A 14,096-nucleotide genomic window follows, 5' to 3' on the forward strand; every position below is an offset into this window, starting at 1 on the left:
TAAGATAAGAGCATTCACTACCACATGCATGATGCATCCCTTCCCTACTAAGGTTTTTCCACAAATATATAATTAAGTTGTCTCTTTTCTGAAACCTACCATCCATATGCTATTAACTCCATTTTCATGTCTTAATCATCACAAGTAGGTGTCATATAGCTAAATTGTTATAATTAAGATGTATATCATTGTATTGTTGGGGATTAAAAGTGTATTCAATACCACATTGACTGACCAAGATTTTCAAAGTATGTCTTAAAACTACTTACACCAATACCATTAATTCACGTTGCTGTGCCTCTTGAATCTTATTAGCAACATCATGAACTCAAAATTGATAATGGACTTCTTTGGAGCTGATAAAATATTATCACAGATATTACTAAAAATTTGTTAAGATATTAGGGTAGTTAAAACACAAAAATGAGAATGAGTACATGACAGAAATTTAATTTAAAATGCATGAAAAGAAAATAATTTCTTTTACTATGAATGATTATTTTCTTTCGTTTCAAAATGGAATAGTCATTCCACTATTTAAAATAGTGAAAATGTAGTTCTATTGTAATGACATTCCGATTCTTTTCATTTCATTTCATTACCTCCAACCAAACGCAATCTTAATCTTCTATGTTTTTTCACTTTAAACCCTATGTGATTATTATGTATATCGTTCGATCTTGTCGGGGTTGCTGGTTAGGGTTGCTGGTTATTGTTCTTGGTCCTCGAGACCCTCCTGCGCGCTGAGGGGGTGCATCTTCCCTCCTTCCTTACGACCACTTTTTTTTTAGAAGCCTCTTTACATTAGATTTTTGAGTTATGAGGTGGAATAGGACCACCAAATTGATACAAAGATAGATTTAGAAATTTCAAAGGACAGCTCAAAAGCCAATTAGCAAGAAATTCAGAATGTGAAATATCAAGACTAAAGATATTTATTTAAGTTTTGAACCAAGTAGGAAATTGTGGACCTAACTTGCAAGACCTCAGCCATATATCAACTAGGAATGGCAAACAGGTTGATCCGTCCCGACCCGTCAACGCCTTGGCCCGCCCCGACCTGTTAACATTAACATACCATCCAACCCGGAATAAGCGACTCGGGTCTGACCCGATTCAACTTTTTTTTAGCCAAGCAAGAAATTGTGGACCTAACTTGCAAGACTTCAAGCATATATCAACTAGGAATAGCAAACGGGTCGGATTAGTCCTGTTCTGACCTGACCCGTTAACACTAATATACCGGGGCGGGTATAACCCAACCTGGAATTAGCGGGTCGGGTATAACCCAACCTGGAATTAGCAGGCGGGTATAACCCAACCTGGAATTAGTGGGTCGGATTAGTCCTGTTCTGACCTGACCTGTTAACACTAATATACCGGGGAGGGTATAACCCAACCTGGAATTAGCGGGTCGGGTATAACCAACTCGGAATAAGCGGGTCGGGTATGACCCGATCAAACCTTTATTTTTTTTTTTAAAAGAAACAAAAATTAATTAGTGTACAGTTGAAACTACTTATTTACTCAATTTGAATCTGAACAATTTTACATTAAAGTATATCCTACTACATGAGCAAGTGTATATGCTGTTTTTCCACAACACAATGACCAAGACTTTTCCACAAACAAGCCAAATATTAATATGCAGTGCACTATGGTGCAATATAGAGCAAACTACTAAACCAAATACTAATAGCAAATGGAGTTCTTTTCTTCTCTTGTTACCTTATTATTACTTGTTTTGAGACTCTTTTCTGTGTCTACAACAACTTTTGCTGAGGTTCAGAATGATACCATTACACCTTCAGATGTTCTGAGAGATAATATCAGTACTGACTACACTGTTTTATTGGTATCCAAACAAAAAGTATTTGGACTGGGATTCTTCACTCGAACAACTAATTCATCATCAAACAATCGTTACCTGGGAATTTTTACAGCTTATGGACCTATAGCTTGGGTGGCAAACCGATGTAATCCGATACAAGATTCATCATCTGGGTCCTTGAGTATAGACAAGAGAGGAAATCTTGTGCTTTATTCTCGACACAATGATGATAAGAGAGTAGTTGTTTGGTCTACAAACTCGTCTAAACAAGCCGCGAAACCATTGTTTCAGCTTTTGGATAATGGTAACTTGGTTTTGAGAGATGAGAAAGATGCAAACACAACAAACTACTTGTGGGAAAGCTTTGATTATCCTACTGATTCATTGTTGCCAGGAATGAAATTGGGATGGGACTTGAAGAGAGGTCTCAATAGGCGTTTATCATCATGGAATAACTCTTTTGACTCATGTGATGGTGATCTAATCACTTATGGGATTGAGTTTGATGAACAACACCATACATATCCTCAACTAATTGTGCGTGTTGGGTCTGCAATATTGTATCGTCAAGGAATGTGGGATGCCATAAGTTCCAACCAAAATTCTAGTTATGAATTTGTACAAAACGATGATGAAGTTTACTACAGCCTAAAAAACAAGTCCATGGTCTCAATACTTGTCTTACAAGATGATGGAAGTGTTTCTCGTTGGGAAGGGAGTACTGAAGACCGCGAACAATGGTCTATTTCTGCTACAACACCAGTAGACCAGTGTGACTCTTATGGCTTCTGTGGAGCTAATTCACAATGTGTTTTAAGTATAAAGCATGGCCCAATGTGTCAATGTTTGGAAGGTTTTAAGCCAAAGAATCAAGAAGAATGGAACCCCGATAATCCACAAGAATGGAACCCCGAGTCTTGGTCAGAAGGGTGTGAAAGTTTATACAGTCTTGCAAGTTGCCATGAGGAAGAGAAAGAAGAATTTCGTGAGTATGTAGGCTTGAGAGTGCCAGATACTAAAAATAGTTGGTTGAGTAAGACTAATAATGGAAGTGAATGCAAGAGTAAATGCTCAAGCAATTGCTCTTGTATGGCTTATAGCTTTATATACTCTGAGTCTAATGTTAGTGTTGTATTAGAAAACACTAATTGTGTCCTCTGGTTTGGAGATCTGTTTGATATTAGACAACTTCCTTCTGGTGATGGTGGAGGACAAAATACACACATTCGAATACCAAGTTCGAAAATAGGTTGGTTTCACATGTGTTGTTGTTTTGGTTGGTTAAATCTGACTATTAATATTGTTTGCTTTTGTTTATATTTGAAGAATCAAGAACTGATCCTAATCGAGAGGAGAAGGCGAAGGAGAAGGCGAAGGTGAAAGTGAAGAGGGTAGTTATGATTATAAGTATCATCATGGGATTAGGTGGTGGGATTCTTTTGATTGCCTTTTACATTTGCAGGAAGACACACATTTTTGGTAACATGATTCTCTTCTCTACATTTTGATGTGAAACTATCCCATGCTTCGTTCGGTGTCTTTGATTCTTCAACTTGTAATTTTTCAGAGAGAAACAAAAGCCAAGACGACGACTTGGAGCTTCCATTTTTCGAACTACATACAATTAGTACTGCCACTGATAATTTTTCAGAGGCTAATAAGCTTGGAGAGGGTGGTTTTGGACCTGTATACAAAGTAAGCTTTTCTCACTCAATATATCATTCTCTTTTTTTTTTTCTTTCTTAATATGGTAAAAAATTATTGTCATTGTGACATAATAGGGTACAATGGAAGGAGGTCAAGAAATTGCTGTGAAGAGGCTATCAATGTGTTCTGGACAAGGAGCCAATGAGTTCAAAAATGAAATTAAACTGATTGCTAAGCTTCAACATCGGAATCTTGTCAAGATATTTGGTTATTGCATTCATAGAGAAATGAAACTACTGATTTATGAGTACATGTCCAACAAAAGTCTTGACTATTTCATTTTTGGCAAGACTCTTTTCACCTCTTTTAATACATGTGATGTTCTATAAATATATAAGTTGCCAATTTTGTTCTAATAAAAGTAGATGACAAATATTTGCAGATGAAAGGCAAAGCATACTACTAAACTGGTCTAAGCGTTACAAAATTGTATGTGGGATTGCTAAGGGGCTTCTCTATCTTCATCATGATTCAAGATTGAGAATTATACATCGAGATCTCAAAGCTAGTAATGTGTTACTTGATGAAGAAATGAATCCCAAAATTTCAGACTTTGGCTTGGCTAGAACTTTTGGTGGAGACCAAATTGAAGGAAACACAAACAAAGTTGTAGGAACTTAGTAAGTCATCTTGAAAATTCTTTTAGTTTCTTTAATATAAATATATTGCACCCTAACAAATAGTATTATGCAACTGTAGTGGTTATATGGCACCAGAATATGCTTCCCATGGCCGATTCTCAATAAAATCTGATGTGTTTAGTTTTGGCATATTGGTGCTAGAAATAGTAAGTGGAAAGAAAAGTAGAGGCCTTTACGACGAAGATAACATTCTTAACCTCACTGGATTGGTAAGTGTACATAGAAAAAAACTTTATTAAATTTTACATTGGTTCTTAGCTCGTTTTCATTTATATTTTTATAATGTTTATTAGGCGTGGACTTTAATGAAAGAAGGCAATGCATTTAAGCTTATTGAAAAGTTCTTGTTAAGTGATCCACACATCAACATGGAAGAAGCATTGCGTTGCATCCACATTGGCCTTTTGTGCGTGCAACAAAAACCGTTTGATAGGCCTAATATGTCTTCTGTCGTTCTAATGTTGGGTGATAAGAGCATATTGCCTCAGCCCAAACCACCAGCCTATTTCACTAACACAGATTTATGGGAAGGAGCTCATTCCCCCGCTCTTAGGCCCCCATCATGCAATACAAGCATAACAACTGTCGAGGGGCGATGAGAATTCACACAAAAGATCAATGTAGTTTCCGACAAGAACTTTGAGAACTTAGAGAGAAGCTTTGTTCCTAAAGTCTTGTAACTCGTTTGTGTTCCTAAGAGAACTTTCTTTGTAATTTCTTTGTAAACCAGTTGGTGATCAATAAAGAGATGATGATAATGTGTTGTTCCTTTCTTCTTAGCTATTACTATGTCATATTTGACACACTATCTAATATAACAAAACAAGCTAAGATAAGACAAAACAATAATGTTGCTCTTGTCAAGTTTGAAACTTCACTACCACATTGTATTTTTCCACAAGGACCAAGACCTTTCCACAAACAAGTGTAAAAACTAATTCAACATCATGAACTAATCTAGAACAACTTCTGCCGTGGTTTATACCATTAGACCTTCAAATGTTCTATGAGACAACACAGCTTTATTGGTATTTGAAGAAGGAAGGTTTGCACTGAGATTCTTTACTCCAAAACTATTCCATCAAATAATGGTTATCTGGGAATTGGGTATAAATGTAGTTTGGGCTGCAAACCCAAACATTCATTTGGCTCATTGACTATAAATGACACAGAAAATCTTGTGTTTTCTTTAGGGTAATTTTTGGCGAAATTTCATTATGTTTTAATTTTTATACATTTAACTTTTTTATTTATTTTTTTGTTGGCAAAACCTATTAATGTTTACCTTTTTTTTCTATAAATTTGAGACGCTAGTTAAATATTACTGTTAAATATTAATTAAATTATTATTGTATTGATTTCGAGGTTCTAGAGTTATATACAGAAGTATATACAATAGCTATTTAGTTGATATTTGACAATTATATCTAGCCAATGCCGTTTTAAATATTTTGAAGACTTTATTCTAATTTTAAAAATTAGCCCCTAACAAAATCTAAAAGGGCTTTGCCAAAAAAATAAAATAATAAATTAAGTACATAAAAATAAAAACTAATTTTTGTTTTTTGCACAAATTACTTTTGGGTGATTCTACAATGCACCCCCTTAAAAGGGATGTACTGATACACACTTGACTTGTTTCGGCATCCAGAAAAATTTTTTAGTCTATTTTTTTTTTTCATATTTATGTATGTTATAGCTATTTAAGATAACTTACAAAATTTTGAACAATTCCGAATAATTTACAATATAGAAAACAATGTTCGAACAGTCTATTTTACACGCGTATAAAATAAAATAGTCACGCGTGCAACACACTGTTTGAACGTAATTTTCGGCGTGTTAAACTTTTCCAAATTTCTTAAATTTTGTAGGATGTCTTAAATAACTATAACGTACATGACCATGAGAAAAGATTTGACTAAAAAATTATTTCGGGTGCATCAATATATCCATTTTAAGGGGATGCATTGTAGAATTTCCCATTACTTTTTTTTATTATTATTATATATGACAAAATAATAAAAAAGTATTTGTTAGTCTACAAGTTCCTAAAAAAAGAAGATTCAAGCCTTGCTAATTGAATCCATTTATTATTTTCTTTCTATTTAGCTTACTAAGGCTGACCCAATGAAGAAGCAATCAGTCATGTTTGAAGTGATTTAATGTTGAAGATGACTACTGAGTCAAATGTGGGGATAAAAGCATTCACTACCACATGCATTCCTTTCCATATATTATTGCCTCAAAAAAGAAAAGGCAAGTGTGGTAGTTTTTTTATTAAATGAGACATTTTCTTTACTTAAAATGTCCAACATCACAAGTAGGTGTCATATGGTTAAATTATTTTAGTTAGAGTGTTATATCATTATTATTTGTTGTATTTGGGTATGAGAGAACAAAATTATTAATTTTATAAAGATTTAATAATTACATTAATTAATTAAATTCTTATCATTTAATTTTTTATTTTTTATATTAATTTATTCACATGTTTTATTAATAATTATCACACTATGACTGTTTTTATTTCTCCTTAAATAAACTTTAATTCATTTACAGTCATAAAATGATCATAATAAAATAAATATAATTATTAAAAAAAATATTACGATATTATTTAAATTTGTTTTATATATAAAATTTCTCACAAAAGAAATCATTAATTATTAATTCATAGTTCCAAAATTTTATATTTAAAGTTAGTGTAAATGTAATGTTGATATTTAGTAGTAAATACTAATGTTGAAATTAATTAAGTCAAATTTAATTTTTTTTATAATTTTTTTTCAACCGAACCGATGATGATATAAAAATGAGAAATTTTTCTAATTAGATAAAAAATAAGTATAAAAATATCTTCTTAATTTTACCCATGGATGAATAATACCCAACAAACAATAAAGTTTCTCTTAGATCAAGTGAGTTTATATACTGAGCTTTCATTCCCATATGCATTTTTCCACAATGACCAAAGACTTTTCCACAAACTATCCAAAAAAACTAATAACTTAATAAACTACTAAAGCATATTAATATGCACAATGATGAACTAGAAAATTATTAATATAAATGGAGTTGGTTTCTTTTCTTGTTACCTTATTATTAGTTGTTTTGAGACTTTTCTGTGTAACTACAACAACTTTTGCTGTGGTTCATAATGATACCATTAGATCTACAGATGTTCTTGGAGATCATAACAGCATTAATGCTTTATTGGTATCCAAAACTTTATTGGTATCCAAAGAAGGAAGGTTTGCATTGGGATTCTTTAATCCAACAGGTGGTTTCTTCAACCACCGTTATCTTGGAATTTGGTATAACAACATTACAAGCTATTCAGATGTAGTTTGGGTTGCAAACCGATGTGAACCAATCATTGTAACATCTGGTTTGTTGAGTATAGACAACAGAGGAAATCTTGTGCTTTCTTCAGAAGAAAATGATAATAAGAGAGAAATTGTTTGGTCTACAAACTCATCTAAACAAGCCGCGAAACCATTGGTTCAGCTTTTGGATAATGGTAACTTGGTTTTGAGAGATGAGAAAGATGATAACACAACAAATTACTTGTGGGAAAGTTTTGATTATCCTACTGATTCATTGTTGCCAGGAATGAAATTGGGATGGGACTTGAGGAGAGGTCTCAATAGGCGATTATCGTCGTGGAAGAGCTCTGATGATCCTTGTTATGGAAATTTCACTTATGGGATTGAGTTTGATGAAGAACTCCATACATATCCTCAATTAATTGGCCGTAATGGAACTGCAATATTCTATCGTCAAGGGATGTGGGATAGCATAAGTTCAAGCCAAAATTCTGGCTATGAATTTGTTTACAATGATGATGAAGTTTTTTACATACAAAATAACAAGTCAATGATCTCAAGAATTGTCATGAAAGATGATGGAAGTATTGAACACCAGGATTGGAGAGAAAACTTGTATAGCTTAATCTGGCCAGGAGACCAATGTGATTCCTATGGATTTTGTGGAGCTAATTCACAATGTAATGTCACAGATATAACACAGGATTATGGAATATGTTATTGCTTAAAAGGGTTTAAGCAAAAGAATCAAGAACAATGGTCAGAAGGGTGTGAAAGATTATACAGTCCCGCGAGTTGCCATGATGAAGAGAAAGAAGAATTTCGGGAATATTTAGGCATGAGAGTGCCTGATACTAAAAATAGTTTGGTGAGTAAGAGTAACAATGCAAGTGAATGTGAGAGTAAATGCTTGACCAATTGCTCTTGTATGGCTTATAGCTTTACATACTCTGAGTCTAATGTCTTTGTAGCAGACACTGTTTGTGTCCTCTGGTTTGGAGATCTTTTTGATATTAGACAACTTCCTTCTGGTGGTGGTGGAGGACAAACTACACACATTCGAATACCAAATTCGAAAATAGGTTCGTTTTACATGTGTTCTTGTTTTGGTTTGTTATGTTTGACTAATAATAATGTTTGCTTTTGTTTGTTTATCTGCTTCAAAAAATTATTGTATTTGAAGAATCAAGGACTGATCCTAAACGAGAGGAGAAGGTGAAAGTGAAGAGGGTAGTTATGATTATAAGTATTGTGATGGGATTAGGTGGTGGGATTCTTTTGATTGCCTTTTGCATTTGCAGGAAGACACACATTTTTGGTAACATAACTTTCTTCTCTGCATTTTACTTAAATATCACATAAGATACTAATTTATAATACATTTTAGATATGGTTTTTTAGTTATTTTATTTGCAAAAAAATTCTAGCTAATTGTGTAACTAACACATTCTTAAAGCTACTATAAAGCTTTACCATTTATAGTATATAACTAATATTACAATTAGCTTGGCCTAAAATACAAAAAACATCAAGTTATCATATAATCTCTAGGAAATCTTAGATGGTCAAAAGGTTGTTTTGTTTTCTATTTGTTTTGAGGCTTTAATCCTTAAACCACTTGTAATTTTCCAGAGAGAAACGAAAACAAAGATGATGAATTGGAGCTTCCATTTTTCCATCTACATACAATTAGTCTTGCCACTAATAATTTTTCAGAGAATAATAAGCTTGGAGAGGGTGGTTTTGGACCTGTATACAAAGTAAACTTTTCTCTTGAATCTGCTTTCGAAAATTCTCTTTTTCTTTTCTTTCTTAATATGGTAAATAATTATTGTTATTGTCATGTAAAAGGGTACATTGGAAGGAGGTCAAGAAATTGCTGTGAAAAGCTTATCAATGTGTTCTGGACAAGGAGCCAGTGAGTTCAAAAATGAAATTAAACTCATTGCTAAGCTTCAACATCGGAATCTTGTCAAGATTTTTGGTTATTGCATTCATAAAGAAAAGAAGCTATTGGTTTATGAGTACATGTCCAACAAAAGTCTTGACTATTTCATTTTTGGCAAGACTCTTTTCACCTCTTTTAGTACATGTGATGTTCTATAAATATATAAGTTGCCAATTTTGTTCTAATAAAAGTAGATGCCAACATTTGCAGATGAAAGGCAAAGCATACTACTAGAATGGCCTAAGCGTTACAAAATTGTATGTGGAATTGCTAAGGGACTTCTCTATCTTCATCATGATTCGAGATTGAGAATTGTACATCGAGATCTCAAAGCCAGTAATGTGCTACTTGACGAAGACATGAACCCGAAGATTTCAGATTTTGGTTTGGCTAGAACTTTTGGTGGAGACCAAATGGAAGGAACCACAAAGAAAGTTGTAGGAACTTAGTAAGTCATAACCTTGAAAATATTTTAGTTGCTTTGTTATAAATATATTGCATACTAATAAATAGTATTATACAAATGCAGTGGTTATATGGCACCTGAATATGTTTCCAATGGTCTGTTCTCAATAAAATCTGACGTATTCAGTTTTGGCACGTTGGTGTTAGAAATAGTAAGTGGAAAGAAAAGTAGAAGCCTTTACGACGAAGATAGCCTTCTTAACCTCAATGGATTGGTAAGTGTTCATATAAAAAACTTTCTTAAATGTTACAATGGCTCTTTCTTTTTTATTTATATTTTTATAATGTTTATTAGGCATGGACTTTGATGAAAGAAGGCAATGCTTTTAAGCTTATTGAAAAGTGCTTGTTAAGTAATCCGTATATGAACATCGAAGAAGCCTTGCGTTGCATCCACATTGGTCTCTTGTGTGTGCAACAAAAACGTAACGATAGGCCTAATATGTCTTCCGTCGTTCAAATGTTGAGTGACAAGAGCATATTGCCTCAACCCAAACCACCAGCCTATTTCTCTAACACAGATTTGTGGGAAGGAGCTCATTCCTCTATTCTTAAGCCCCCATCATGCAATACAAGCATAACAACTGTCGAAGGGCGATGAGAATTCATACAACAAAATGATGGATTTCCCCATTTGAATTTTGAGAACTTAGATCATGATAATTTCTGTTTATTTTGTTTAAATTGCAATGATGATTGGATCTATATGCCGAAAATTCATAATGGTTCTCCTAGATTGTGCTAATCTTGATGATAAAAGTGAATATTCAACTTTTTTTTCTCTCTTAACCAATCATGTGTAGATGGTCATGACACATGTTAACCAATTAACTATTGATGTATTTGGTTCTGCACCTTCTTTAGAGATGAAATAACTTCTGTAGATTTGGCCTATGATTTTTTCTGCAAACAGAATTATTTATCTTTTTGACCAATATGTGTCAATGTCTACCCCATGCTCCGAAAATAAAAATACATATGGCAAAGCAAGCACTGCCTAGGTGATATTTTATTAACCTCACTGGATTAGTAATAAGTAGTGTACATAGAAAAAGCCTTAATTATATATCCAAGTTTTATTTTCTGCCTATTTAGCTTGTTTGTCTATCTGATGTATTTGTTTCTGCAATTGGTTTAGTTGAATTAGCTTCTGCTTATTGCAAGGCTAACCCAAGCAATCATCTTTGAATTGATTTAATATTGAAGTTGAAGATGAGTATTGAGTCAAATGTGGGGATAAGATAAGAGCATTCACTACCACATGCAATCCCTTCCCTACTAAGGTTTTTCCACAAATATAATTAAGTTGTCTCTTTTCTGAAACCTACCACTCTGTCTTTCCATATAATTACTAAGATTTTTCCACAAACAATAAGAACCATCCATATACCATTAACTCCATTTTCATGTCCCTTAAGTTATGGTGTACAGCATTGTTATTCACTGGATTTGCGTATTGCTGGGGATTAAAAGAGTATTCAATACCACATTGACTGACCAAGATTTTCAAAGTATGTCTGAAAACTACTTACACCAATACCAAAGGCCTAAAAAAATTAAAATGAGAAAAAAAAAAAACAAACCAAGTTACAAGTGCCTAACACAATGAGAAATGCTAAAGGGAACCAATGGTGCTTAGCACCCTTGTGAGGTGTAATATCGCTATTGGTACAATACAATATGCTCTAATACAATGCAATCAAAATTTTATGGTTTTATAATTTGTCTAATTCATCTAATTATTTATGGTATCACATATAGTCCAGTTATTAAGTTCATTCTGATATATGTTTAATTAGATATCTTAATTTTGAACAAAAATGCAGAATTTATTGAAAGTTATCTGCCATCAAAAGGGCAAGAAAATCAGTGAAACATCCCTTCCCCTAAAGATAAGATCAGCATTAGAACAAACAGTACGAATCAAAAAATTGGTCACCTTATTCGCAGATTGCTTAACAAAAATTAGTTGCTTACATTATCTAAATCGTGCAATACCCATTTACAGTCAGAAACAAGCAAACCAAAAGGCGAGCTGATCATATCAGTAGGACTATGAACATAGCATGCACCAACACCTTACAATCCAGTCTCCATCACCACCTTGTAGGTGTACCGCTGTTGTTTGAGCGAACTAAGTGCTTCTCTTACTCCCATTGCTTCATAAACAAGCAGCAGCACTCTACACCAGTATGAGTCTTCGAAGCAGCATAATCAGAGTTTGTCTATGTTCCCTTGCAAGCAAGCCAACCAAAACCGAAAAATCCAATCTCTGTGAAAACAGATGCATCTGCATTGACCTTAATCTTATTGACATCATAAACAGACTTCGTCTGAGCAACTCTATAATCTGCCAAATAGACCAACACACCATAGCAACTCAACCAACTCTCTCCATAGACTCCCACTGAACAATAGCTCCTCAAACCAACTATGAAGGGGTGTTTGTTATGGGGGTTTAGATTCTTGGGAATGTGAAAAGGAATATAAATCCACACCTATGTTTAGTATGATTTTTGTGGAGGGTTCATGTTTGTGTGAGTCCCATCTTTGAGTTTATTTTTCGGGTAATCTTAAACTCTTCTCTATCCCGTCTCAACTTTAAGCCACATAAAACTCTTACCCCAAACACCAGGAGCAAAAATATTAACATGAAACACAAGACAATCCCTCAAAACATTAACATGTTTGAACTGAAATACTAAATTAACTTGTCATACAGATTTCATTGTTTCTCTTGATATTTATATAAATTTATCAATAATATATGAAATACCTACTAGAAGAAGTTTAAAATATAAATTTTCTTCAGAATTTTAATACTTCTCTGTGTCTCAAAGAAATCAAACATAATTGAATTGTTGCTGTTTTTCTCTTTCACTATGCCAAAATGACATTTTTTGGATTATGGTTTTTAATACAAACAAAGTCCATTTGGCCCATGTGGTAGAGTAGAGACTATTACCATTAATGTATATATCTCCTTCTGTGAATGTAATAGCTACAATTATCACTGCTCTCTTCACCTTGGAATTACCATTACTACCAACAATTGTTTCTTTTGAAGCTAAAAAAGGCATAAACAGAATATAGAGACAAATCCACTTTAGACTATCTCGGCGGTTCCGTGTGTAACCGCCGAGATTGGCCCATTTTAAAAAATAAAAACACCCAAAACACGCCCAATCTGCCCACTCTCTCTCTCTCTCTCTCTCTCTCTCTCTCTCTCTCTCTCTCTCTCTTTCTCTTTCTCTTTCCACTTTAGATAACATGTGATTTAGAATCTAGAAGATCTGAAAAGAGCTAGGTTACTTTATAATCTGTCATTCAAGAATAGGATAAGTAATTAAGCATTAACGATTTAGGTAAACAACAACAAGATTCTCCTCCCTATCATCTCATCTTGCTTAAACTTTAACTGTGTTTTACGTTTTTTGAATTACTTTAATTCTCTTCATTCATAATTGTTTTTGATTTGCCAAATAGAATTATAAGTATAGTTTAGTGGTATTTAATCCAATTCCCTGTGGTTTGACCTCACCTGTGTGAGTCTACTACTTTAAACGATACGTACACTTGCGTGTGCAAAAATAGCGCAACAGCTACTCATGTTCATTATAGCAAAATTACACATATTAACTTAAGAAAAGAGAAGAAAATAGAGAAGAAGAGAATGTTGAAAACCCTCTGAAGAATGCCTCCAGTATTGAATTCAATCTCTGAAATTCGTACTCTTTTTTCTGCCTTTTATTTCCTTTTGAACTGCTTACCGAAATCAACTGAAGTCCACTCCTTATATAGCCATTGAGGGACTAAAAAGATAGAAAAAATCGCACATGCTAAAAATTCTATTAAGCCTTAAATTAGGTAATCACACTAAGCCCATGTTGAGCAAAAAGTCTTCATCTGCTTCGGAATAGGGGCGGGCCGCGACATGCTCCTTCCTGGGCCACGACCCGTGTGCATTCTTCACACCTGTATGCCTGCCTTTCAAGATACGGGTCGCGGCATGCTTTTCCTGGGTTGCGGCCGTGTGTAATTTTCCACATTTTCAAGGCGTGTAATCTTTTTTTCTAGGCCGGATCTCAATTTTACACAGCTAACTTTTATGCGATCTTTTATCTTCTTTTTTTTTTTATCTTATTTTCCTTTGATATTTTTCAAATTTTTTTCTA

At 33.7% G+C, this 14,096-nt stretch overlaps 1 protein-coding gene across 1 annotated transcript; it reads left to right on the plus strand.

Moving 5' to 3' along the window:
• The first annotated feature begins 1,568 nt into the window (after positions 1–1,568).
• Positions 1,569–10,714, plus strand: LOC115719149 (uncharacterized). Its single transcript, XM_061109006.1, has 14 exons — positions 1,569–3,080; positions 3,158–3,310; positions 3,399–3,526; positions 3,613–3,823; positions 3,921–4,158; positions 4,238–4,388; positions 4,473–4,775; positions 7,258–8,590; positions 8,692–8,826; positions 9,141–9,268; positions 9,360–9,570; positions 9,667–9,904; positions 9,986–10,136; positions 10,217–10,714. The coding sequence occupies exons 1-14, from the start codon at positions 1,703–1,705 to the stop codon at positions 10,520–10,522; spliced, it is 5,064 nt and encodes a 1,687-aa protein (XP_060964989.1). The 5' UTR covers positions 1,569–1,702; the 3' UTR covers positions 10,523–10,714.
• The last annotated feature ends 3,382 nt before the right edge of the window (positions 10,715–14,096 follow it).

Source organism: Cannabis sativa, chromosome 2 (genome assembly GCF_029168945.1).
Source record: "Cannabis sativa cultivar Pink pepper isolate KNU-18-1 chromosome 2, ASM2916894v1, whole genome shotgun sequence".
Lineage (NCBI taxonomy): Eukaryota > Viridiplantae > Streptophyta > Magnoliopsida > Rosales > Cannabaceae > Cannabis > Cannabis sativa.